Genomic DNA, 24,206 nt, shown 5'->3' on the forward strand with positions numbered 1-24,206 from the left:
TGCTCGTGTCGTGCTCGTGCCGCCCGCAGGCCGGCCCGGCCCATGCCCATCTCTAGTCAAGTTTAACTATATCAAATATTTAGGAATAGAATGAGAGAGAGAGTATTCAACAAAAATACCAATCAAAATGATGCAAATATTTTAAAAAAAATCAGAAGAACTCCAAATCTCAATAAAGCTGAATCACTGTAGATCTAATGATGAGAAGATAAAACAGAACAACGACACAACTCCTGTCTCCCGACCCAAATTCTGATTGTTTTCTTGGTTGTAGCATAAATTTCAAAGCAATAGGCGCCAACACAAACACAAACACAAACTAATTCAGAATAAAAAATTCCTTTATTTCCACCCAAAATAGCAGTAGCCACAAAAACACTCGTCCTTTGTCCTTTCTAACTCATCTTCCTTATCCTCCTACCCATCATTTTCTTCTTTGGGTCCTCATTCCTTTTGTGGTTCTTCATTTTCGATTTATCATAAATTATTCTAACCCACAATTATCTCATTCCTTAATTTACATTTATGTAATGTAATTCATAATTCTGATTTTCAATGAATCAATTTATAAGAAACCCATTATAGTTTTCGTGTCGAATATAGAGGGATTAATTGTTTTCCTAACAAAATGGCAAAGATTTCGCAAAGGGAAAAGATTTTGTTAGGATATGGTTCTTCTAATTCAAATTCTTTATCAAACTCTTCTAGTAGAAGAAACTCTGAAGTTGATTTTAGTGATGTTTTTGGTGGGCCACCAAGGTGTTCTACTCAAGAATATTACCAATATGAAGATGATGATAGTATTAATTGTATTGATAATGATAACAATAATGATATTGATAATGAAAATGATAATGATTCGGGTGATGGGTCTCGGGTTTCGTTGTTCGGGATGGAGAAACCTGTGTTTGGAGAACAAGTTGGGGGTCGAAGGAGATACACCAGTGAGGATTTTTATGGAGATATATTTGGTGGTGATCAACCATTGTTGAGCTGTTCTTTATCAACAAGTGTGCCTATGCCTGGTAGAAACCCCTTTTCGTCGGCCCCAGGTTTGAGGAATATGAGCCCTTCCCGGCAAATGTATCCTGCAGCTGAGCCCTCTGCAGCTCCCTCTAAGTTCAGGTGATGCATATACTCTGTTTATTAGAATTTCAGTAACTTAAAACTGTTGTACAAAGTCAAACATATTTAAAAAACCTTTTCAATTCAAATTAAAATAAATTTTCAATTTCAAATTTATTGCAATTAATAATTCATTGATTAGTCAGATGTTTAGGTTGCACATTATAGATGAGATTACTTAAAAGAATGATACATCAATACAATAAATTAATTCCAAATTCTTAGATATGCAATAGATAAGGGGTGGTGTATCAAAGGTATATTAATTTGTGGCTACACAATAGAAGATCTTCACGCATTTATACTGCATTCGTTCTAAGTAATTCGTGTATTAACATTACTTACCTCTATCATTTGTTTTTAAAATACTTAATACTTCCTAATTAAAATACAGGATTACAATTATTTTTATTTTCTTGTGCTAACCCCACTTACATATTTAAATCCTTAATTTTTCTCTCCCACAAAACAATTTGAGTTCCTCCATTGAATTTATTTTCATTTACTACCAACAAATCTTCTAAAAATAACATGCAAATTAAAATCAAATGTTGCAAGTATTTATGAACGAAATTTGTTTTGGGTAAAAATACCCTAGGCCAGTTGGCCCAATCAGAGTCCGCCACGTGTCATTGGAAGGGGCGCCACCTTGGACCTCCCAGGGAACGACACGTGGCAGATGGATAAAAGGACCTGGGATTGGCGGCTTTCAGGCCCAAATCCCGAGGTCTGCAAAAGCTGCGTGAATATTCCCTAGGGCACGAAACCCTAGGGAGTGCACGCTTTTCGAGAAGCCTATAAATAGGAGATGACCTCCTCATTTATGGCTACATTCAATACGTCTTCACGTACAACAAAACCTTTTACACTCCTTACGAGGACTATTCAGTGATTACCAATCATTGTCAGAACTGTCACTCTCAAGAGAACAGTACACCCGAGCTCGGAATCTGAGCAGATAACCTTTTCATTCCGCACCTTATTCTTCGGACTTAGACTAACTTAAGCTTCGGAGGCGGACCACCGACCATTCGGTGCTCCGTTGTTTTGCAGGTACAGGCATCCAAGCGAGCATCCAGTCTTAGTGTTGTAACTCTCCCAAGGGACTCAAAAAACCCCGAAACATTTGGCACCGTCTGTGGGGAGAGTACCTCTAAGATGACCTCTTTAGAAACTGTACCAATTTCTGTAACCAATCGACCTCCGGAAACCAATCGGCCACCGGAGACCAGACAGCCACCAGAGACCAATCGTGGTCCAGTCAGACCATGACTCAGGTGACGACGGTGACGTTGAAACCTATACTGCCAGAGATGGGTCCCTCATCTCCAGGCGCATCCGCAGCAAGGAAAAGCGGGAGCGTCCTCATTCTCAGAATGTTCCGAGCAAACCAGCCGGACATCCAAAGAAACCGGCTGATCCTACCCAAACAGAAGGGTCGGACCTGGTAACCAGAGACGAGCTCATGAAGCTTGTGAGCACTCTCCGTGGAGAGATAAAACAACTCACCAACAAGAAGTCGGCTACTCCTGCCAAGGAGCAGTCGGCCAAGAAGTCAGCCCAGACGGGCAAGCACAAATCGGTCAGGGACCGTCAGCCGACTCCTCATCCTAAGGAAAAGGCTCGGCCTCAGTTTGACCTTTCAAGACTCCGTTTCCCAGAAATGGTTGCAAGAAAAGCCATTCGACATGTTCAGCCGAATGGTAACAAGAAAACATTCTCCGATGCTCGACATTACATCGAGTAGAAGAGGAATGAGCTTTCAGAGTCGGCCTCAACGTCGACTTATCACGACAGCTTCCAGAATACCTCCTTGAGGTATTCACAATCTGTGCATGAGACTCCAATAAGCAGCCCCCAGGTTCTAGTTGGACCTCATGTAATTCAGCCGGCTCCGTACATGGCTCAGCCATTGTACCAAACGCCTGCTCAACCTTACATCCAGCCTGCCTTCCTTGGAGGACAGGCGGCATGCGGCTATCAGCCCATGGATTGGCAGCTTAGGCTGCAACACCTTGGAAATCAACCCTCTGCCTTCTCTAAGGAAATAACCGATGCCGAACAGCCGGCTAAGGTTAAAAATGTGTTGGTTGGAACCTATGATGGGACCACCAACCCCGAAGACCACCTGCTAGCATACACCCACCTCATGTATTTACAAGGGTTGGATGATGCCGCATGGTGCCGCTGCTTTCCAGCCACCCTGAAGGGCATAGCCCAGCAGTGGTTCGGCAATTTGCCGGTTGGTTGCATCAATAGCTTCAAGACGCTTGCGTTCTTGTTTGCTTCCAACTTCTCTATGAACATCCCTGCCAAGAAGACAAGCCTTGATCTTGGCAATGTGCAGCACGGAGATAGAGAGGGCTTGCGTTCCTATGTCAGGCGATTCAATCTGGTGCGAATCCAGATCCATGGGCTGTCTGATGAGGTCGCCTTCACAGACTTTTTCAAGGGTCTGAAGGACGGTTCTACTTTCAAGTATGAACTTGTCCGAAAACAAATTTTCACCCTGTAGGGAGCGCTGCGAGAGGCGGAAGCCTATATACAGGCGACCGAGCTCTGCTCCTCCAACAGACAGTCGGACTCTAAGAGGTCCGACCGACAGAAGGAGAGTCGGCCTGCTCAGTCGGCTCCTAAGCCAGAAGAGAGCAAAAAGAAAAAGCAAGTCTGGGCCGTTGATAACTCTGATCAGTCGGCCCAGAAAAAGAAGAAAGAGTGGAAACTGTACGTCCCAAGGTACGAGTTCCACACGGACTGCTGTTCCATCTTGATGGAAGTAAAGGATCGGCTGACCCTTGAGAAGCCGACTCCAATGAGAGGTTCCGTTGAAAATCGGAACAAAAATAAACATTGCCATTTCCATGAAGACATCGGCCATGACACCAACGACTGTTTCAGCCTCAAACGAGAGCTTGACCGTCTGGCCGACAAAGGACAGCTGAAGTCCTATGTGAAGTCCAAAGTGACTTCAAAGGCGAATCAGGGGCAGCCCAAAAAACAGGCTCCCCAGCCGACTGTTAGTACCAACACCGATGAAGAGCCGGTATATACCATAGCAGGCGGATTCGCCGGGGGTGGCCCGACCATTCGGGACACCAAGGATCATCTGAAAAAGATGATCCATTCTGTTGAAGAGGGAGAGGCGGCAGGCACATCCGCCTTCCCTGAAGTCATCATCACCGAAAAGGACAGAGGCAAAGTCCGTCGGCCGCATGATGACCCTGTGGTCATTGAATGCAAAGTGGCCAACCAACTGGTTGGTCGAATCTTGATCGACACAGGCAGCTCCTCTGATCTCATCAGCCTCAAATGCTTGTCCAATCTCAAGTACAAGCCAGACAGCATGATGGAGGTCTCCCACACCCTTGTAGGGTTTGGGGGAGGACTTGTGCACCCAGTCGGACGGATAGATCTGCCCATCCGACTGGGGCAAAAGGGAAACGGTCGGCATATGACCATCCGTTTCCTCGTGGTTGAAGAGCTTACTGCCTACAACCTCATCTTTGGTCGACCCACTCTGAACGAGTGCAAGGCCGTTATCATTCCTGCTCTCATGCTTGTTAAGTATGAGAGGGATGATGGCACAGTCGGTTCCCTTAACGGGGACCAAAAGACAGCTCGGGAGTGCTACCTCTCGGATATCAAGCCCGCGGTTGCAGCAACCTTCCGGGGCAAACAAACAGTCGACCTTGATGACAATAGGGAAGACCAGGCGGCCCCACCAGCCGAGAAAAAGAGAAAAGTTGATCAACTGGTGGTGGTAAAAAAAGAGAAGCAATAGCAATCACTGACCGGGGAACGGTCAGACGATCTCCGTCCCCAGCCGACTGGTGAACACATTGATATCCCTCTGGACGACACTCGGCTAGAGCGGACTATTAAGGTGGGGACGGTTGCATTTGCTAAGCTAGGTGACAGCTTACACCAGCTTCTGAAAGAATTCAAAGACATCTTTGCCTTTGAAGTGGAAGAGATGCCTGGCATCAGCCCGGATCTCGCTGTCCACAAACTCGCCGTGGATCCCAAAAAGAAGCCCATTCGGCAAAAGAAGAGAAATCACGGCGAAGAAAGAAGTCAGGCGGCAGCAGCTGAAGTTAAAAAGCTGCTGGACGCCAAATTCATTCGGCCGTGTAACTTCCCTGACTGGGTAGCTAACGTTGTGTTAGTAAAAAAGTTGAATGGAACTTGGTGGATGTGTGTTGACTACACCGACCTGAACAAGGCATGTCCGAAGGATAGTTATCCATTGCCAAAGATCGACAGTATGGTCGATTCAACAGCCGGACATGCCCTGATGAGTTTTATGGACACCTATTCAGGCTTCCACCAGATCCCCCTGTGGAAAAAAGATCAAGAAAAGACAGCATTCATCACTGATCAGGGGTTGTTCTGTTATACTGTGATGCCGTTTGGTTTGAAGAATGCGCCTGCTACTTTCCAACGAATGATTAATACGGTCTTCATTAATCAGATTGGGAGGAATGTAGAAGCATACATTGATGACATGATAGTCCAATCCAAACAACAAGCGGATCATCTTGCTGATCTCCGAGAAACATTCGCCACACTCAGGCGGCACAAGGTCATGCTAAATCCAAAAAAGTGTGTATTTGGTGTTGAGTCTGGGAAGTTTCTTGGATTCCTGATTGATCAAAGGGGAATAGAGGCCAACCCTGAGAAAATACAGGCGGTCATCGACATGCAGTCGCCCCGTACTGTGAAAGAGGTTCAAAAGCTTACAGGTTGTCTGGCGGCCTTGGGGAGATTCCTCAGTCGGTCAGGCGACAAATGTCTCTACTTCTTCCAGGCAATTAGGAAGAAGACTAATTTTGAATGGGGAGATGACGCAGAGGCGGCCTTTCAAAAGTTAAAAACCATTTGCACTCTTTGCCGAGGCTTGTTAGCCCTTTGCCCAAAGAGACGCTCTTCATGTATCTGGCCGTCTCCGATCATGCCCTCAGCGCTGTTCTCTTAGCTGAAAGAGACTGCACTCAGCTCCCGGTCTATTTCATCAGCCATGTTCTCAGGAACGCTGAGCTTCGGTACCCCATGGTTGAAAAATTTGGCCTCGCTCTTTACATGGCCATCAAGAAATTGAAACCCTACTTCTTGGCACATGCGGTAGTGGTCTAAACTGACCAACCGATCAAGCGGCCTCTGACAACCTTGGAGTGTTCTGGACGAATGCTCAAATGGGCGATTGAAATGCAAGGATTGGAAATCACTTACGAACCCAGAAAAACAATAAAGGGGCAAGCATTCGCCGACTTTATTGTGGAAATGACAAGGCCGGTCGTTCCGGATGATAATAGTCAGGTTTGGAAAGTGTATGTGGACGGGAGCTCCACTGCGAACGGCTGTGGTGCAGGGATTATCTGTCAGTCTCCTGAAGGGGACAAATATGAATATGCACTACGGTTCAAGTTCCAGGTCTCTAATAATGAGGCCGAATATGAAGCCCTGCTTGCTGGCATTCAGTACTGTAAGGCAGCAGGGGCAAAGAAAATTGACGCCTGCTCGGACTCACAATTGGTCGTACTCCAAGTCAATGGGACGTACGAGGCCACTCATCCGGCCATGATAAAATATTTGCAGGCGGTCAAAGCTGAAGTTGGGACACTTGAAGAATTCACTCTAAGTCAAGTGCCCAGGTCTTCCAACAATCAGGCGGATGCCTTGTCCAAACTGGCATCATCCGCCTCCTGTGAAACGCCTCGGTCAGTCTTCTGGGAGGTCATGGAAAAAAGAAGTATATCTGGGGATGACCCCATTGGAGTTCTTGACCGAAGCTCAACCTGGATGGACATCATCCAGGCCTATCTTACAGACGGCACGCTCCCTGACTCACCACAGGAGGCGGCTGTTTTGAAAAAGCGAGCGGCTAACTTCGAGTTGCGACAAGGAGAACTCTTCAGGGCTGGTTTTCTGAAACCCCTGTTGAAGTGTGTTACCCCCGAAAAGGGTAAGGAAGTCCTCGAAGAGTTGCATTCGGGATTCTGCGCCTCCCATATAGGCGGCAGATCCCTCGCTGCCAAGGCCATGCGACTTTACTTCTGGCCAACCCTTGAGTCGGATGTAATGGAATTGGTGAAAAAATGTGACAAGTGTCAAAAATTTGGCAAGCTCATTCATCGTCCGGCTACAGACCTGACGGCCATCCACAGCCCAATACCCTTTGCCAAATGGGCCATGGACATTTTGGGGCCATATACAGCTGCACCAGGCGGCAGGCGCTACATATTGGTGGCTGTGGATTACTTTACCAAGTGGGTAGAGGCGGAGGCAGTCAAAAACATTAAAACAAAAGATGTCATTTCCTTCATCTGGAGGAACATAATCACTCGTTTCGGGGTGCCCATGTCTATGGTTTTTGACAATGGTCCTCAATTTGAAACATCTCAACTCAAGACTTGGCTGGGAGACCAGGGGGTCTCTAGCTTCTTTGCATCAGTCGGCCGGCCTCAAGCAAACGGCCAGGTCGAGGCCTTCAACAAGTTAATCTCAGACGGGATTAAAAAGAAAATTGAACAGGCTGGTGGCCTTTGGGCGGATGAATTACCACACGTCCTCTGGTCCATCAGAACGACTGCTAAAGGGGCAACTGGAGAAACCCCATTCCTTATGGTGTATGGTGCAGAAGCTGTCCTGCCCATTGAACACTATGAGCCGACTCTTCGAATCATGTTGTATGATGAAGAGGCGAACTGGGAGGCCATGCGCCTAGCATTGGACTCACTACCAGAGCGCAGGGGCAATGCTGCCTTGCGCCATGAGATATACCGTCTGAGAATAACTCGGGCTTACAACAAAAGAGTACACAAGCGTCCTCTCAAAGTAGGGGACCTTGTGCTACGGAAAATGGAAGCAGTCGGTAGGGCGAATGAGCAGGGAAAGCTAACCCCAAATTGGGAAGGCCCTTACCGAATCTATGAGGAAGTAAGAGACGGAACCTACTGCCTGGAAGAACCAGACGGCAGGCAGCTGCCCAGAACTTGGAATGTAGACAACTTGAAAAAGTACTACTTCTAAGTACGAATGTAAATACTTCAAACTTTGTTACCTCAAGTTTTGTTAATGAGAATATGCCTCCATTTTCCAACTTGTCTTTTTTAAAGTTTTTTAGCATCGCCTGTACCAGATACAGACGGCCAATATGCTTGGAAAGCGTCTGTCCCAACAGCAGACGCCCCGAACCCTGTGAAGGAGCCGATTGTTCTAAAACAGTCGTTCCTACGAAATTTCATTGTTTATACCAACATTTACTTAATCAATTAAGAGGCCAAAGGCCAGATGAAAACTAAAAGAGACCGAATCGTCACAGTCTGCTCCAACATGAGTATGACCGTCTGCTCCAACATGAGTCAGATAACCGGCGATGTCCATTCGGGTGAATTCGTCGAGGAGAAGCATCTCCCATTTGGGTGGCACATTGCTCTACGAATATAACAAGCGGCCCTACCGAATGCTAAGGAAGCATTCACAGTCGTTTGTTCTAATCGAAAGTGAAATCTAAAAGGCCAAAATTTTCTATCTGTTCTAGCACAGTTCAGAAATGGTCACTGTTTCATAAGTAGAGGCTAACCGAGGCATAAAGCCAGATGCGCCTGTTTTAGCTCAAGGGCAAAACAGGCGGAATATTTTTACTACTTAGCACTTATTTGAGGTTATCAGCCGGATGACGCCTGATCCTTACCTATGGGGCAAGACAGGCGGATAATTAATTTAAAGAAAATTGGCTAAGTTACAAACTTAGCATTTTTATCTCAAGGAGGCCAATGGCCGGATGCGCCCGTTTTTGCCTATGAGTCAGAACAGGCGGGGATTTTTCCTTAGCATTTCAGCTAAGTTGGAAATTTGAGTTTAGTTCGAGCCAATGGCCGAATGAACACTTATATTTGCCAATTCTGGATGGACGTCTGCCGAGTGGTTTAGGGCAATCACCATAGTGATTGATTGACTCAGAAACCATGAATATTCTTCTAAGTATCAATAATTTCTAAGTCAATCAATCTCATAAACCGAAACCACTCGACATCCGTCCAGGGGCAAGAACATTCGCATGGTATACAGGTTATAATACTTGGCCAAAAAACATGCAAAAATTTAAAAAATTCAAAGGACAATAATATGCATAACTTCAGCCAAATGGCTGAAGGATTCAAATTAAAAAGACCAATCGCCCCCAGGCGACTGGTTTAAATTGTTATCTGGCAAAGACAGAAGAATTGTCAAATTACCCGACCCCTCGGTCGGTAAAAATACAGAAATACTCGGCACACAGGCCGGAAAAGCAAGTACTTGGCCATTCGGCCGCAGAAACAGAAAAAATAAAAAGCTTAAGTTATCAGGGGAGAGCATCTTCATTGGCAGCCGGCCTGTTGTCCTTCGGCTGCTCTTCATCTTTTTTCTCTCGCTCCTCCTCCTGATCCTCCTCCTCCCCAGAGGACGACTCCCCAGAAGAGTCGGACCCAGAGCCTTCGTCAGCCTCGGCCTCGGCATCAGCCTTGGTAGCTTCTTCCATCTCCTCAAGGAGGCGATCGTCGAGAGCTTTGCTGAGCTCATCAAACTTGGATTTCCAAATTTGATAGTCCGAGCCTGGCTGCACAGCCGCCCAAGTGTCCCGAATGATGGCTTCATTGTCACTGATCATTTGTTTGACCAGATCAGCTCTATCCTGCTCAGCACGGGACTCAAACTTGGCCTTCAGCTGGTGCTCCTGATTTGTGAGGCGCTGCTCCAGGCAGCTTACCCTCTGCTTGGCTCTCTCGGCCTCATCCTTGGCATCCTGAAGGGGCTCGAGCTCCGCCTTGAGAGATTTGATCTCCTTCTTCAGGTTGGAGACCTGTAGGCGGGCCGAGTCCAGGTCCTTCTTCACCCGCAGATTGGCCTCCGACTGTGAATACATCATATGAAGCGTCAGAAATTCATTCTGAGCAATATCAAATTGAGCCCTATCCAAGGCGGACTCGGCCTGAGTCTTAGCGGCCTTTACCTCTTTGGACTTGTCCTTGAGGGGTTTCCCGAGCCCTTGGACGCGCAGCATGGCCTGCAAAAAGAAGCCGGATGGTTAAAAACCAGGCGGATAAAGACTTGAACAAAAAGAGACGAATGTAAAGTTGTTCAAGGTTAAGTCTACCTCACAAAGGTTCCCTAGAATGCCATCTAAGTCTAGGGTGCCGACTCCTTTGACGGATGCTTTATCATCCGGATCAATCGCCCTCAGCATGGACTTGGCCATTTGAACTACAGTCGGCCTCTGTACAGGAACTGTGAAAAAAAAAAAGTTAGAAAAACGTTCAAATATGGATAACTTGGAGAAAAAGAAAGGGGGGACGAATGGTCTTTACCGTCGTCCTCTTCTTCCTCCTCTTACCCCAGAACCCTCTTCTCACCGGCAGAAGAGGCGGGCCTTTTCCCCAGAAACCTCTTCTCACTGGTAGAGGCGTCTGGGGCTCTCTTGGGCTTGTGAGCAATGTGCTTCCGGCCGCCCTTGCCGGATGCGCTCACATCACCCGCCCTAGTTTTTTGGAGCTTAGGGTCGGATGGTTTTAATGGGGACTTGGAGGAGGTACCCTGCATCAATAAAGACAAAACACAAAGTCAGAAAACATTCGGACAAACTCAGCATTAATCAGAAAAATGCTAAGTACAAAAGCCTCACCCCTGGGGTACCGACTGGTCGCTGCTCTTCCACCCTTGTAGTGGTGGCCTCCGCCCTGTTAAGGACGTTTGATCTGTATCTAGCAGCAGATACAGCCGGCTTCCTGGAGGCCGAGAGCTTCTCCATTGCTTTGTCTGCGAAAACGAACAAGTGTTAGAATCATTGAACAAGTGAAGACAAGCAAAATAAGAGTGCATATAAAACAGACGGCCGACTACCTCTCGGCATCTCAGTACTTAGCCCACAAGAGGCCAAGAACGTCCCTTCCTCAAACCATTTGTACAAAGGGAGATAGCATTGAGGGGTGACTTCCTTGTCCCCCTCATCATTCGTCCTCACGGACACGGTGAACAAACCCGCGTCCATGATCTCCTCCTTTGCTCGTCTAGGAAGAGCTGGCAACGCACTCCTGCCTGCTAGGAGAGGTGGATCCTTGTTCCACCTGTTATACTTTTGGTTCAGGCGGCTGTCGGCGGTTTTGACTATGTAGAACTTAGTTCTCCAGTCTTTCCACTTGTTCTCTTTGCCAACAGCCATCATGTACCCCTTGCAAGTAGTCAAGGTGTACCAGCCCTCGCCACCCCTAGCAGGCGCCCTGCTAAGATAATGCATGTAGGCGAATGCTTCAAAACTCGCCTCCACCTGCAGCATCTCACAGGCGGCAACGTACCCCAGAATGTTGATACAGGAGTTGGGTACAAGTTGCCAGATACCAAGTTGGTATCCATCCAAAATCCTCTCCACGGCCGGATGGAGAGGGAAGCGCAAGCCAGCCTGGAAGGCCGCCTCAAAGCAACCGAATGCTCGGTCTTCGTAGCTGGCCATACTCGACCAAGTAATGGTGTCGTCCTTATTGGGGACGCACAGAGTAAAGCCATGGCCCAAAACAACCTTGCGCCTAAAACTTGCAAGGCCGGTTGCCATGGTGTTCCGCCTGCTTTGCGGAACATGATGATGGTAGGGGGCTTTCTCCAAGCGCCTGGAAGCACTCGGCTCGGCCCAAGATTCCCCCCTCTCAACTGCCAAGGACTCCCTGGCAGTATCTATTCTGGCCCTTGCCTCCCCAGAAGAAACGGAGGCATTATCTGAAGAAGATGACGAGGCCGACTCGTCATCAGAGCTCTCATCAGAGCTAGGGGACTGCCGACTGGTTCCAGCAGGGTCCTCCCCTAGACTCTCTTCCGGCGCCTGTCCAGAAGGCCCGGGTGCATAGGTTTCATCCGCCTCCTCCAGTATCCTATCACTAGGAGTACCACTTGAAGTGGACGAATGGTAGTAGGTGGGGGTAGGAGGAAGATAAGAAGGGCTATCAGGGTGTTCCGACACCTCACTTCGAGGCACCCTCATTAAGCCGTCTGAATAAAAAGTTGAACCATCCGACGGGAAGAAAGATCCATCGGAGTTAGGTTTTCTTGCTGTTCTTTTGGTTCTGGCCATAGTGTCCTGCACAGACACAAAACCAGTCGGATTCGGAGAAGTTCGCAAAGCACAGTAGCTGGCCAAGCAGTCGGCACTGCAAGTTCTAGATTCAGCCGTCCTCGGTGACCAGCTGATCACTATCCTATGCTGTGCCGCATGCGATTGGGATACCATTTTTTCGAAAACAAAGAAAAAATGAAAAGTAAAAGAAGAAACAGGCGTTACCTTTAGAAGAAGGGTGAGAGACGCTTGGTTGGCTGAAGAACGGTCGGACAGCGGGCCGAGTGTCGGATGCTTGAAAGAAGAAAAACACTTAGGGAATTTTGAGATTCTTAAGGTCAAAAAGTCCAAGATTCTCCAAAGATTCGCAAAGGTGTAAAAAATTCAGGGGGTGAAAACTTTCCATTTATAGAAGGGTTAAAAACCCTAAACTTTCCCTCCACAGTAATTTTTTAAAATCCGACCAATCGGATGTTTACACCTATCACAGGCAACACGTGGCAAGCGCGTGTCACCTGTGAGGGGCAAATGTTTTGGGTAAAAAACCCTAGGCCAATTGGCCCAATCAGAGTCCGCCACGTGTCATTGGAAGGGGCGCCACCTTGGACCTCCCAGGGAACGACACGTGGCAGATGAATAAAAGGACCTGGGATTGGCGGCTTTCAGGCCCAAATCCCGAGGTCTGCAAAAGCTGCGTGAATATTCCCTAGGGCACGAAACCCTAGGGAGTGCACGCTTTTCGAGAAGCCTATAAATAGGAGATGACCTCCTCATTTATGGCTACATTCAATACGTCTTCACGTACAACAAAACCTTTTACACTCCTTACGAGGACTATTTTAGTGATTACCAATCATTGTCAGAACTGTCACTCTCAAGAGAACAGTACACCCGAGCTCGGAATCTGAGCAGATAACCTTTTCATTCCGCACCTTATTCTTCGGACTTAGACTAACTTAAGCTTCGGAGGCGGACCACCGACCATTCGGTGCTCCGTTGTTTTGCAGGTACAGGCATCCAAGCGAGCATCCAGTCTTAGTGTTGTAACTCTCCCAAGGGACTCAAAAAACCCCGAAACAAAATTAATATTATTGCAATAAATATTTTTGATTGATTAGTTATATACTTATATCACTTATACCAAGGTTGTAAATCTAGACAAGAAAAATCAAAAGTCAAAACAATATACAAGTGTGCTACACCAAGAATATTATTATTATTATAATATTATTGCAAATCCTTAGGTGCTCATGATATATGTGGAGTTAGGTGTATCAAAGAGTATTTTTTGTGCATTATAAACACCCCCAATGAGCAAACAATACCATCGGGTGCACCTTTCTTGTAAGTGTATCTGGTTGTACAATTGAGGGCCTCTACACTATATTATGATAGAAGTCGTGACAGGAAATAGAGGGGAGAAGGGAAGAAATGAGTTTGAATTTTTGTTCCAAATTTTCTAGACTTTGAAAGGATTTGGCTTATTCAAAAGTTAGAGATTGATATCCTCTCATTCTTTTCCCTTCTCTCTCCTTCGAGTCATATCCAAACAAGAGAAGACGAATCCCTTATATTTTTCCATTCCTTTTACCTTGCACTATCTACATAATCTGCTTGACATATACTTGTATATGTAGAGGTTGATGTGATGAAGTAATGACATAACTCCCCACCTCAGATCCTTTAGGTTTTGGGATCAATCTTTTGGGACTCACTAAAGAGATTTCCCTTATCTTCCCCCACTCAATTGACTCTCCTTGCCATTTAAATTAAAATAAGCCTTTGAAATCGATCGTTTGTAGAAGCTTGTTTCCTTACCTTTCATACTCAAAGAGTTGAAAAAGCTTGTTTCCCTACAGCTACAATAGTATACAATTTCATTGAGATAAGCTGCTCGATCCAAAAGCCATAGCAAAAATTCCAGTATATAGATTGAGATGAATGCTTGTTGCTATTCATAATTATCCTCTATGTCATCTGTCAAAAATTCTATCGGACTCCACACATTTTTGGTCATACCCTTTTGTTCTATATCCTATACATTATTGTTTCCTTTCCTCAAATGACATTTCTTCATAGTGAAAAAACAGAACCAGCAACTGCAGGGCAAGAAGAGCTTCGTGTTGAAGTGGTCTCACCCATAACAACTTAGCCTAGTGTAGATGCTTAGGAAAATCAGTTTTGCAGTTTTTGTGATTGTGTTAGAAGAAACTATGAGAACGCAAGATTGAGTTTACCGAAAAGAATTTTCTGCTTTTGTCATCAGGGATACAACTTTGTTTGCATCTCTTTATCTAACAGGAGGATGACTGTAAGGTATTTATTAACTACTTGCAGCTTACCAGGAAGAACGACGAGCCCAGATACTTTGACATCTACCTCATTGAACCAAAGCTCGAAATTGTCTCGGCGTTCACTTTCTAGATTTAACCAAACCAGCCAGAATCATTCTGCTTTGCATGATGATACTCCCTCGTCTTATCAACCTAGCACTTTGTCACGTGAGGATTCTATTGATGGGAAAGAGTCAACAAGTGACAGAAATTTAGATGGAGCAGATTATGAAGGCGAGTATATAATAAATTCAAAAGATTCAGAAGTTCATAATGAAAACATCCAGTTTCATTTTTCAATGTATAAATGGCCTAGCAAAGGAGTTCCAATTGTTATGTCTTCTAGGAAAAGAGGCACTTCAAGATCAAAAGAAAGAATAAGTACTGAGAGATACTTGAGCACTAGTGAAGGGATTAGCAGTGCTTACTTGGTTATGGAAAAGCATAAAGGTGATGTAATTGTTAACGAGTCTCTTTCCTCCAGTAAACGCCGGGTTCCATCAACTTTACAAAGAGAGCGTGACCTCAAAAATGAAGACACAAGTGTACATGTCATGAGTGTAGAATGCAACTCTGAAAATGAAGTCGGAGAAGCTCCATGTGATGTACAAGAGGGTACAGAAAAAGTGTCTGATATTTCGCAGAAAAGTTCAGAAGCAGTAGCAGATGATATTTCTCTTAAAAAATCCTTAAAGAAGACAAAATCAAACATGAAATCTCTAGGTTCCTTGTTTGGAGAAGAGAAAAAAGGTATTATGAATTGTTATATATGCTTGTAATTTGCAAGATTTTATTTTGTTGTTGCTTCTAATTTCATAGACATAATTTTCTTATTTCTCTAAGAGGTGCTATCATGCTATGCAGGGAAAAAAAAGGCAACTACTGAAAAGGGAGGGAAGAAAAACAAGGTCAATGAAACGAAAAAACCATCTATGAATTATAACCTCTCAAGTAATATTAACAACGGAAAGGTACATTCGTTGAACACCGGAGAAAGAGAGACTGATGATATCTCAAGTTACGTTGTTAATAAAAGTAAGGTGCATAAGTCGTCCATTGGAGAAAAAGAGAAGGATGATATCTCAAGTAACTATGTAAACAAAAGTAAGGTGCATATGTCCACAGGAGCAAAAGATGGTATTTGTAAAGGCAATGGTCCTGGAAAAGTTAAAGATTTTGTCAAGATATTCAATCAGGATACTACTTCAACAACAAAGAGTAATGTTGTGGGTAAAAGTCGTAGTTGGAGATGGAGAAGCACAACCAACTTCGAAGAAGAGAAGGAAGTTCACACCCTTCCAGCCCAAACCCATGATGAAATGCATGCTTCCTATGTCAACTTGGAAAAAACTTGGTCAGAGACCATTGAAGTGGTATTTAATCTTTACTCAATATGAATCAAATCTAAGATAACTTAATAGGGTTGTGCACATCAGATATCCGATCCAAAACCATATTTCAGATATTGGATATTCATTCGAAAAATAACATTTGAATTGGCATCTGATATCACTTTTTATGTTACATATCCAAAAATTTAACTGGTAATGGATCATATTTTCAGATAGACAGGCCTAGGCAGTATTAGTTTTCTCTATAATTGATAGTGGAAATCATCACTTATAATGGTAGATTTCATTGCGTTCTAATGTTCTACATCAAAAATCTTTGAGGTACCATCCTAACATACTTTTTTGTCTAATTTTACAGATCGATGAAGATTCTTTTTTATCAGAAGAACAAGTATTCATGGTCGATGGTAACGATAGAGTTGCTGATACTGCTAACTCAGCATCAAATAATGGTTAGTTAAACCTTTTTTACGACTAAATGTTGGATTCAAATTGTTTGTCTTATTACTTAAAGCCTGCTTTGAAATTCGAATGGATAGCTAGACTGAAGTGACAGTTTCATAGTTGCCAATACAATCCTCTCATAGTGTATTATACTTTCTATGCAATACAAGTTAATAATAAGGATTATTATCCTCATTTATCTTTTGATTTAATTTGGCTTAAAACCCCAAAAATTATTTGAAAGTTTAGAAATTTATAACCCGGAGTTAATTCTAGTCTTTTTGACACTATCATGTTTAGCCTGGAAATGTTAGAGTTGCTTATCAATGAAATAAACCTTTTAAATTGCTGAGTTTATTTAATTGCCTTATCATTTAATATATTCATAGATCAAACTACATTACAGAATGTGTTTCCAGACATCCTAGTATAGTACTTTGTGACAATTATTTAGGGACCAGAGGAGTATATTTATTGGGAGAGACTTAACTTCATTTCTACAAAAAGTATAATTATGTCTTCAGCTTATTTTAATGAAACAAGTGATTCATTTTGATCGATCTGCTTTTGCTAGAACCAAATATTGATGGCATTGGAGTTTCTGCTACGAAAAACGAAACTAACTCTGTTGATGACATCCTGGTATGTGATTAAACCTATATTTCTTACTAAAAATTCTCTAATTAATGTTTTTATTTATAGTATTGAACACTTGTTCTTTGTCACAGTCAGTAGTCCATGCTTCTTATCTTCAATTAATCACTTTAATTTATGTTATGATTCCTATTAATAGGATAATGGAATGATACAAGACATTGATACACAAATAGCAACTGAATCACAGGAGGAAACTAAGGTAACCAGTGTCCTTCATACCCCTCCTCTTCATCTTACCTAAATACAGTTAAATGCTGCTACTAATTTACTACATTACTTTTCAGATTTATGAACGTAAAGTACGCCAGTGGTCTAAAGGAAAGGAAGGAAACATACGTGCATTGCTTTCAACAATGCAATATGTAAGTGTGTACACAATTTTCCGTCTAGATTTAGTTGTTGCGTCACTAGTTCATTTAGATTATTTATGTTACACTTGATTTCACCAAGAGGGGGTATAATTATCAATAGGCAGAGAAGTTGGACCAATAGTAACATAACTTAAAGTAGTAACTAAATACAAAGTATATCCTAGCTAAATACCTTTGAACGAACCCAAATCAACTAAGATATCTAAAATTCCAAAATATGTCACATGTGATCTAAAAGACTGAAAAATGCTTTAGAAGTCGAAATTTTGAACTGTATCAATCAATATGATATCAACTAATATCTGTACTATGTGTTCATAGGTTCTTTGGCCTAATAGTGGATGGAAGCCAATTCCACTAGTTGATATAATAGAAGCAAATGCAGTGAAAAAAGCATATCAAAGAGCTCTATTGTGTTTGCACCCTGATAAATTGCAACAGAAAGGGGCAGCTCCATATCAGAAGTTAATTGCTGAAAAAGTTTTTGATATCTTACAGGTAAATATAATTTTTAATTTTTAACAACTTTTCTCTATTAATTTTCAAGATACAAAATATTCAACATCGCCTAAAAAGAATGGAATAGGATTGCTGTTTAAGTTGTTAGAAGTTTTATACTTCCTCTGTTTTTTTTTTTTTTTTTTTTTTTTTTTTTGTACTTGCAACACTCCTTGTTGTCACACTATTTGAAGAGGTGATTAGACTAAGTCAACGGATGAATTAAGCTATGAAATTTAAACCGTTGCAACTTATCACTTTATTCTTATCGGTGTTAAAGTTTTGTGAATTAATTTATCTGTTTACCTAGTCTAATTATCCCTTACAATGCATGCCGAAGGGGTATGTTACGAGTGAATAAAAACGGAAGTAGTTTACAGTAATTGCATATGTAGAATCTATCTACTTGTTAGAAGTTTCATACACTGTGATTGCATGGCATCTATCTACTTGTTGGAAGTTTCATTTACAACCACCATTGCATGGCATCTACTACTTGTTAGAAGTTTCACACACCACTATTTCATGGCATCTCTCTACTTATTTCATATACTGCGATTGCAAGACATTTATCTACTTGTTAGAAGTTTAGATACCATTATTGCATGGCATCTATGATCTATCTACTTGTTTCAGATATCGCGATTGCATGACATCTATCAAGTTGTTAGATGTTTCTTATACCAAAATTGTATGAAATCTATCTACTTTTTTGAAGTTTCATATACCATGATTGCATGGCATCTATCTACTTGTTTCAGATACCGCGATTGCATGACATGAATCTACTTGTTAGAAGTTTGGAATACTACAATTGCAAAGTATCTATCTACTTGTAAGAAAGTTTTATATACTGCAATTGCATATGGCATCTATCGTACATAGATTCGAAAAATTCTGATGCTACATAGATCCTAAAGCTTAGTTAAACCTATTGTGAACTTAGCAGACTCAAATAGACAATTTTTTTTTAAAGTAATCAATTTCTCTTGCAATTTTGGTTAGAGATTGATTTAAAATTACTCTATACTTATATATTTAGGGAAATCTAATACATTGATATTTTTATTATTTCGGGCCTGTACAGGAGTCTTGGGATCAATTTAACGCCATTGGACTTCTTTCTTGACAGTTTATGTTCAATCATAACATAAATTGATTAATTTATCGACTGTTTTTTGTTGACGGATGTATTATAATAGCAATTAGTAACAGATGATTGTACAGACCATTTTTTCTTTGTTCATATATTATATCTTTATTTGTTTTTCTTTATTGGAGTGACACTGTAAATACCTAGGAATGTCTCCCAAAATGTAGGCCGATGACGAAAGAACAAGTCCGATGACGAAAAAACAAGTCCAATGACGAAACAACTTTTACCGTCTAATTTGTCCGACTCACGTAAGGGATTTTATATTATTTTATTTTTTTTTTTTTTTTTTTTGAAACAACTGGATTTAAGAATTATTATAATAGTCCTTTTGTTTTAGCCTACTATCATTTTATAAGCCATTTTAGACATTTTAATAACCCAAGTACTTTTCTAATCTAAAATCTATAGACCTTCACCCAATTTTTTATTTTATAAGTGCAGTCCAAATTTGAGCAAATCAGATTTTTGTATCTCAATTTTTATCCAAATCCTACATGGTATTTTTTTTAAAAAAAATTTTATTTTGAATCCTGGATCAAATGTACTGATAAAACAAGAACCGTAAAACAATTGACTAGCGCAATGCGCTTATGGAATTCTATCTTCCGATTTTCATTCTATAAATACAACCCAATTTTTTGATACTTGGGAGACAAAATTGACACCTTGACATGAGTTTGTCGATTTGAGTGCTGGGGAGGATGAAACTTGAAAGATAATGGACATGTTTGCAATTTAATTGACATTGTCACATATGTATTTGTTACACCCAAAACTTAAATTTTGGACTTTTTTTTACTTTGACTTGTTGACCAAGGGAAAATGGACTTTAGGATTATATTAGGGGCCTTTGGGTCAGATGATGGCAACAAAGAAAAGTGGCTCGGATTTAATCAAAGGGCCCAAGAAAAAGACAAGATCGGGTTGGAGGCAAAACTAGGCAATTTGATTTTAAATGGAGTTGGTGTCAGGAGGAGTAACTGCATAACAGTTACTAGAGTCAGCAATAACCGCTCTAAGTTGTCTATAAATAGAAGGGAAGAAGCCGAAGGAAGGACATCAACAAATCAATCAACAACAAGCATTTCATTTTCTTTAAGTTTTCTTCTTAGCTTTTTATGTTTTCCTTAGCTTGGTAGCTAAGCAATAGTTTAGTTTTACATAGCATGTATTCATCAACTTTTCCAATTGTATGATCATGCATGGAGGTAAACTTTCTTTCAACGTGTGCAAGGGTAGACATGACTTTATCCTTTAATTAATGGAGAGTGTTTGCAACTTTTGTCATAAGTTTATCTACTCGTTTTTTTAAGCAATCTAACTTGTTTAATTTCTCTAGGAAGCTTCTTTATTGTTTATTTTTGTTACGTTAGTGAGGTTATCAATCTTTTGAAACCAGTAACACGAGGGGCAGCCCCTAATACTCTAGAATAATATAGGGTATTTGACTTGTTGACAAAGAACAATATTTGCCTCAACAACATTCACATCCACTCTTAGAGTGATCCTTCAATTCGTGTCAATTTCATTTACCTTTTTTTTTCATTTTTTTTTTTTTTTTTTTTTTTTTTTTTTTTTTTTTTTTGCAACACGAGTATGCGTTCAAAATATGTGGCAAGCCTTGGGGATTTATACTTTGGCGACCCGAAAACGCTCATAGCAATAAGCGTCTGCCTAACTTGTTAAATCTACCAATTAAGCCATGAAATCAAGTTTGATTTCATCATGAACTCACATAACAATCCGTAAGCATACACCCTTAAGGGCCACCGCCTTGTTTTTGCACCAAGACTCTTAACTATGGTACCTTTGACACCCTATTAAGTCGACCATTTGTATGAACATAAAACCAAGACTCTAGGTTTCAAACTTCATTACATCATGCATAATTATGTGCTTATGTGTGCATATTATGTTTATTTTCAATTTTTTTCCTTGTCGTTCATCCTAATTTATTATAATCAAGTCAAAGGAGTCATCTTTTTAAATTTTGAGTTAACCCGAATTTTTCATTGTCGTATTCTATACAAGCGTCGAATTGTTTTGGTCATAACCGAAGTTCTAAAAAGAGTTACATGTTGTGCCACCTATTAGTCTATAGCTTCAGATTTTAACTTTTATTTGGTGCTGGTTTTGTCCCAATAGGAGTCTCACATTGATGTGTGGTAATCTAGGTCGTTGAAATCTATAGCACCACCAATCAAACAATTAAGAAAATAAAACTTATTCCTAGTATAGGACAAGTCCGAGTAGAACCACGAGGAATGAGGGGGAGAATGCTATATCCTATGGTCAAGCTACTTCGAAGAATGAGAGGTAAATTGAAGTGTAACTAAGGTTTCAATCACTAAACAATCAAGAAAATCAATATGATAAAACACTAAGGATTAAGGTTCTACATGCAAGCTCAATGATCATGCCAATCGATGAAGAACTCAATTGATTCAAACGTTGCAAGGGACAAACAATAGTTGCAATCAATAAAATTCGAGAGCTATCTCCTATAAGTCAAGCTAGGGTTCACTATGAATGACTATCAAGGAAAATCACAATCAAATTCAACTAATTAAAGCAATTCTCAAATCAAGGGTTCATGTCATTGAAATTTTCTATGCAATCTAGATTAGTCATCTAGGTTAATCACTCCTAATCAAATTAATCACATAAACAACTATGTCAACCAATTTAATTGCAACAATTCAATCAACCAAGAATCATCAACTAGAAAAGATCATCAATCAAGCATGCTTCCCCTTCTCCCTAGCTACTAATCTACTCACAAGACATAATGAAATTGAAAAACAAAGCAAATTGAATCACAAATATCATCATTTCAAGCTTAATAAAAAAGAAGATCAAATCAAACAAATTCTCAAACCAAAGATCAACAATCAAATCAAACATTCAATAATTAAAGGAAGAATCAAGCAAAAAGTAAATTCAAGGGAAGAAATTCTCACTAATTTTCATTGATTAATGAAGAAATCCAAGCTTAATGAAGTAATTTGAAGTACAAATCAAGTAATCAAGCATTTCTCTCTCTACTAAATGTGGAAAAATGTCTCAAGTACTAGAAAAAGCGTCATCCCCCAAAAAAGGAAAGGTCAAGGGGTATAAATAGTAAAAAAAAAAAATAAGGGGACTGAAGGCGATGGTGTGCGCGCACGCAAGGATCTGCGCGCATGCACAGGGGGGTCTGCCGCACGCACCCCTGTTGTACTCTTGCGGCGCGCGGCTCCTCTTGTGCTAGCTCGTGGCCCCTTGTGTGAAGCTTTGCTCATAGCGCTCTCGTGCATCCCTATGGACGACGCTTTCGTGATGATGCTCGCGAGGAGGGCAGCCCTTGAACTTCACAAATTGCGTGTTCATCACCAAAATCAATGAGAGCGCAATCGTGAGAGCGCGGCAACGCAAACTTTGAAACTTCACCTACAAAATACAAATAAAAATAAGGGAGAAAACAAAATGAAATAAAACTAAACTAAAACCACAAATTAAGAACTAAAATCATGAAAAACTCATAAAACTAATCGAAAACCAAAATGAGTTATTAAAATGGAAAATAAAAAAAAAAAACTAAGAAAATTAATTGAAAATAAAGAAAGAAAACATAGAGAAAGGACCTAAATCTATTCTTTTGAGCGCCATAAATGACGCTCATCAAATTCCCCCAAGCTAAACTTTTGCTCATCCTCGACCAAAACAAAATCAAACCCAAGGGAAATTGATAACATTATTCAAGCAAAGAAAGAAACAAGAAAACTAAAGAGGATGAGAATATACACTAACTCACTTTCGTAGGAATCACGGTCAATTTTAGCAAATAAAGACAAGCCATTTAAACCCCTAGATCACTGTAGAGGACGAGTGATGCTCTCGTAAGAGTTTCCTAAGAGCTTAACCCATAACTCTCAAAGTAAAACGAGGCAAAGCACAAAAAGGAGAAAGAAGAAAGTTAAAACCAAAAGGAAGAAAAATGCTTTTTTACCCAAAACATTTTCCCTCACAAGGGTGATGTGGCGGGCCACGTGCGCCTGTGACACGCGTCACTTTTGTAAATGTTAAACAATTTTTAACTGTTCACCTTCTGGGAAATTGCAGGAATGCCCTCGTTTTTACCCCTCTATAAATAGGATTTTACCCCCCTTCCTCCTTCCTCATCTTTGACATTTATAAAAGTCTAGAGAGACAAAGAGAGAATTCTCAAGAGAAAGACTCCAATCACCGCCTGTAGAAGCTTTCGTGAAAACTTCCGTCTGCTTTTTTTGTTGACACAGCCGGTCACCGTTTGAGACTTGTTTCAGCTAGCTACATAAAGGTAACCGTGTCTCCTCTTCTTAGCTCTTTCAAACTTTTTTCTATTTGTGTATATATATAACTTTAAATAAATGGATTAACCATCAACACACACGGCACACCCTAGGTTATTAACCAGCCGATCTCCTAGTACGGCTGAGTCAAGGATTGGGGGTGCCGTCTCTGGGTGTTTGGATCTGCCTTGGTCATCCCCGAATCCCACCATCTCTGTGTTTATGCAGGACACAATGGCAAATGTAAAACTGACGGCTACGAAGCTGAAGAGAAGAAGGCGCACTTTTGAAGTGCCGGCGGATGATATTATGCCGGATGGGGAGTACGAGGCGCCGGATGAGCAAGAGGCGAAGTCCTCTTAGGGCACACCCTTCACTCCCAGTGACAGGATTTTAAATGAGTCAGACCACGGATATGGTGAAGAGGCCGCCTCTGTCTCTGACTCTCAAGAAGAATTTGAACAAGGCGGCGAAGCGACTGCTCGTCGATCTGGCTCTGAAGAGTCAACCTCATACCAAGCAAATGCTGGCTATGAGGCCCTAGAGGCGGTCAAAGGGTCGTCTGTCTACCAGGGATATACTCACCCTGGAGGCTGACTTTGTAGTTTTCAAGGATAAGTGCCCTATTGGGCATAATTGGGAAATAATAGTTCCGCCTGCGGAGGCAATTGTAGTGTAGGAGGATGATATTAAACACCCCGACAACTATTTCGGCTGCTATGAGGCGACATTCAAAGCCGGACTCTGCTTCCCCTTCCACAAAGGCATCAGACGAATATTGAGGGGGTATGACCTAGGCGTTTGGCAACTTACACCAAATTCATGGGTGAACATTTTATGCTATATCGCCGCCTACGAGATGCAGAACTTAACGCCGAGC

General features: G+C 41.8%; 1 protein-coding gene across 2 annotated transcripts; it reads left to right on the forward strand.

Moving 5' to 3' along the window:
• Positions 1 to 226: 226 nt before the first annotated feature.
• On the forward strand, positions 227 to 20,248 carry LOC145586308 (J domain-containing protein required for chloroplast accumulation response 1-like). Of its 2 annotated transcripts, XM_081643094.1 has the most exons (10): positions 227 to 1,125; positions 14,543 to 15,288; positions 15,403 to 15,911; positions 16,249 to 16,342; positions 16,909 to 16,976; positions 17,128 to 17,190; positions 17,276 to 17,353; positions 17,684 to 17,860; positions 19,181 to 19,264; positions 19,850 to 20,248. In XM_081643094.1, the coding sequence occupies exons 1-9, from the start codon at positions 629 to 631 to the stop codon at positions 19,226 to 19,228; spliced, it is 2,280 nt and encodes a 759-aa protein (XP_081499220.1). In that variant the 5' UTR covers positions 227 to 628; the 3' UTR covers positions 19,229 to 19,264; positions 19,850 to 20,248. The 2 variants fall into 2 exon arrangements, with proteins under 2 accessions (XP_081499220.1, XP_081499221.1); XM_081643095.1 differs by lacking the exons at positions 19,181 to 19,264; positions 19,850 to 20,248 and adding an exon at positions 18,948 to 19,131 and having other exon boundaries at positions 231 to 1,125.
• Positions 20,249 to 24,206: the final 3,958 nt, after the last annotated feature.

This window comes from Chenopodium album, chromosome 16 (assembly GCF_948465745.1).
Source record: "Chenopodium album chromosome 16, dcCheAlbu1.1, whole genome shotgun sequence".
Taxonomy (NCBI): domain Eukaryota; kingdom Viridiplantae; phylum Streptophyta; class Magnoliopsida; order Caryophyllales; family Amaranthaceae; genus Chenopodium; species Chenopodium album.

Excerpts from the sequence above, each read along its gene's own strand:
- LOC145586308 (XM_081643094.1), top strand. The coding sequence starts at position 629 with ATGGCAAAGATTTCGCAAAGGGAAAAGATTTTGTTAGGATATGGTTCT. Across the intron at positions 15,289-15,402 it reads GTTTGGAGAAGAGAAAAAAG|GGAAAAAAAAGGCAACTACT; the intron begins GTATTATGAATT and ends CATGCTATGCAG. Across the intron at positions 16,977-17,127 it reads ACTCTGTTGATGACATCCTG|GATAATGGAATGATACAAGA; the intron begins GTATGTGATTAA and ends TCCTATTAATAG.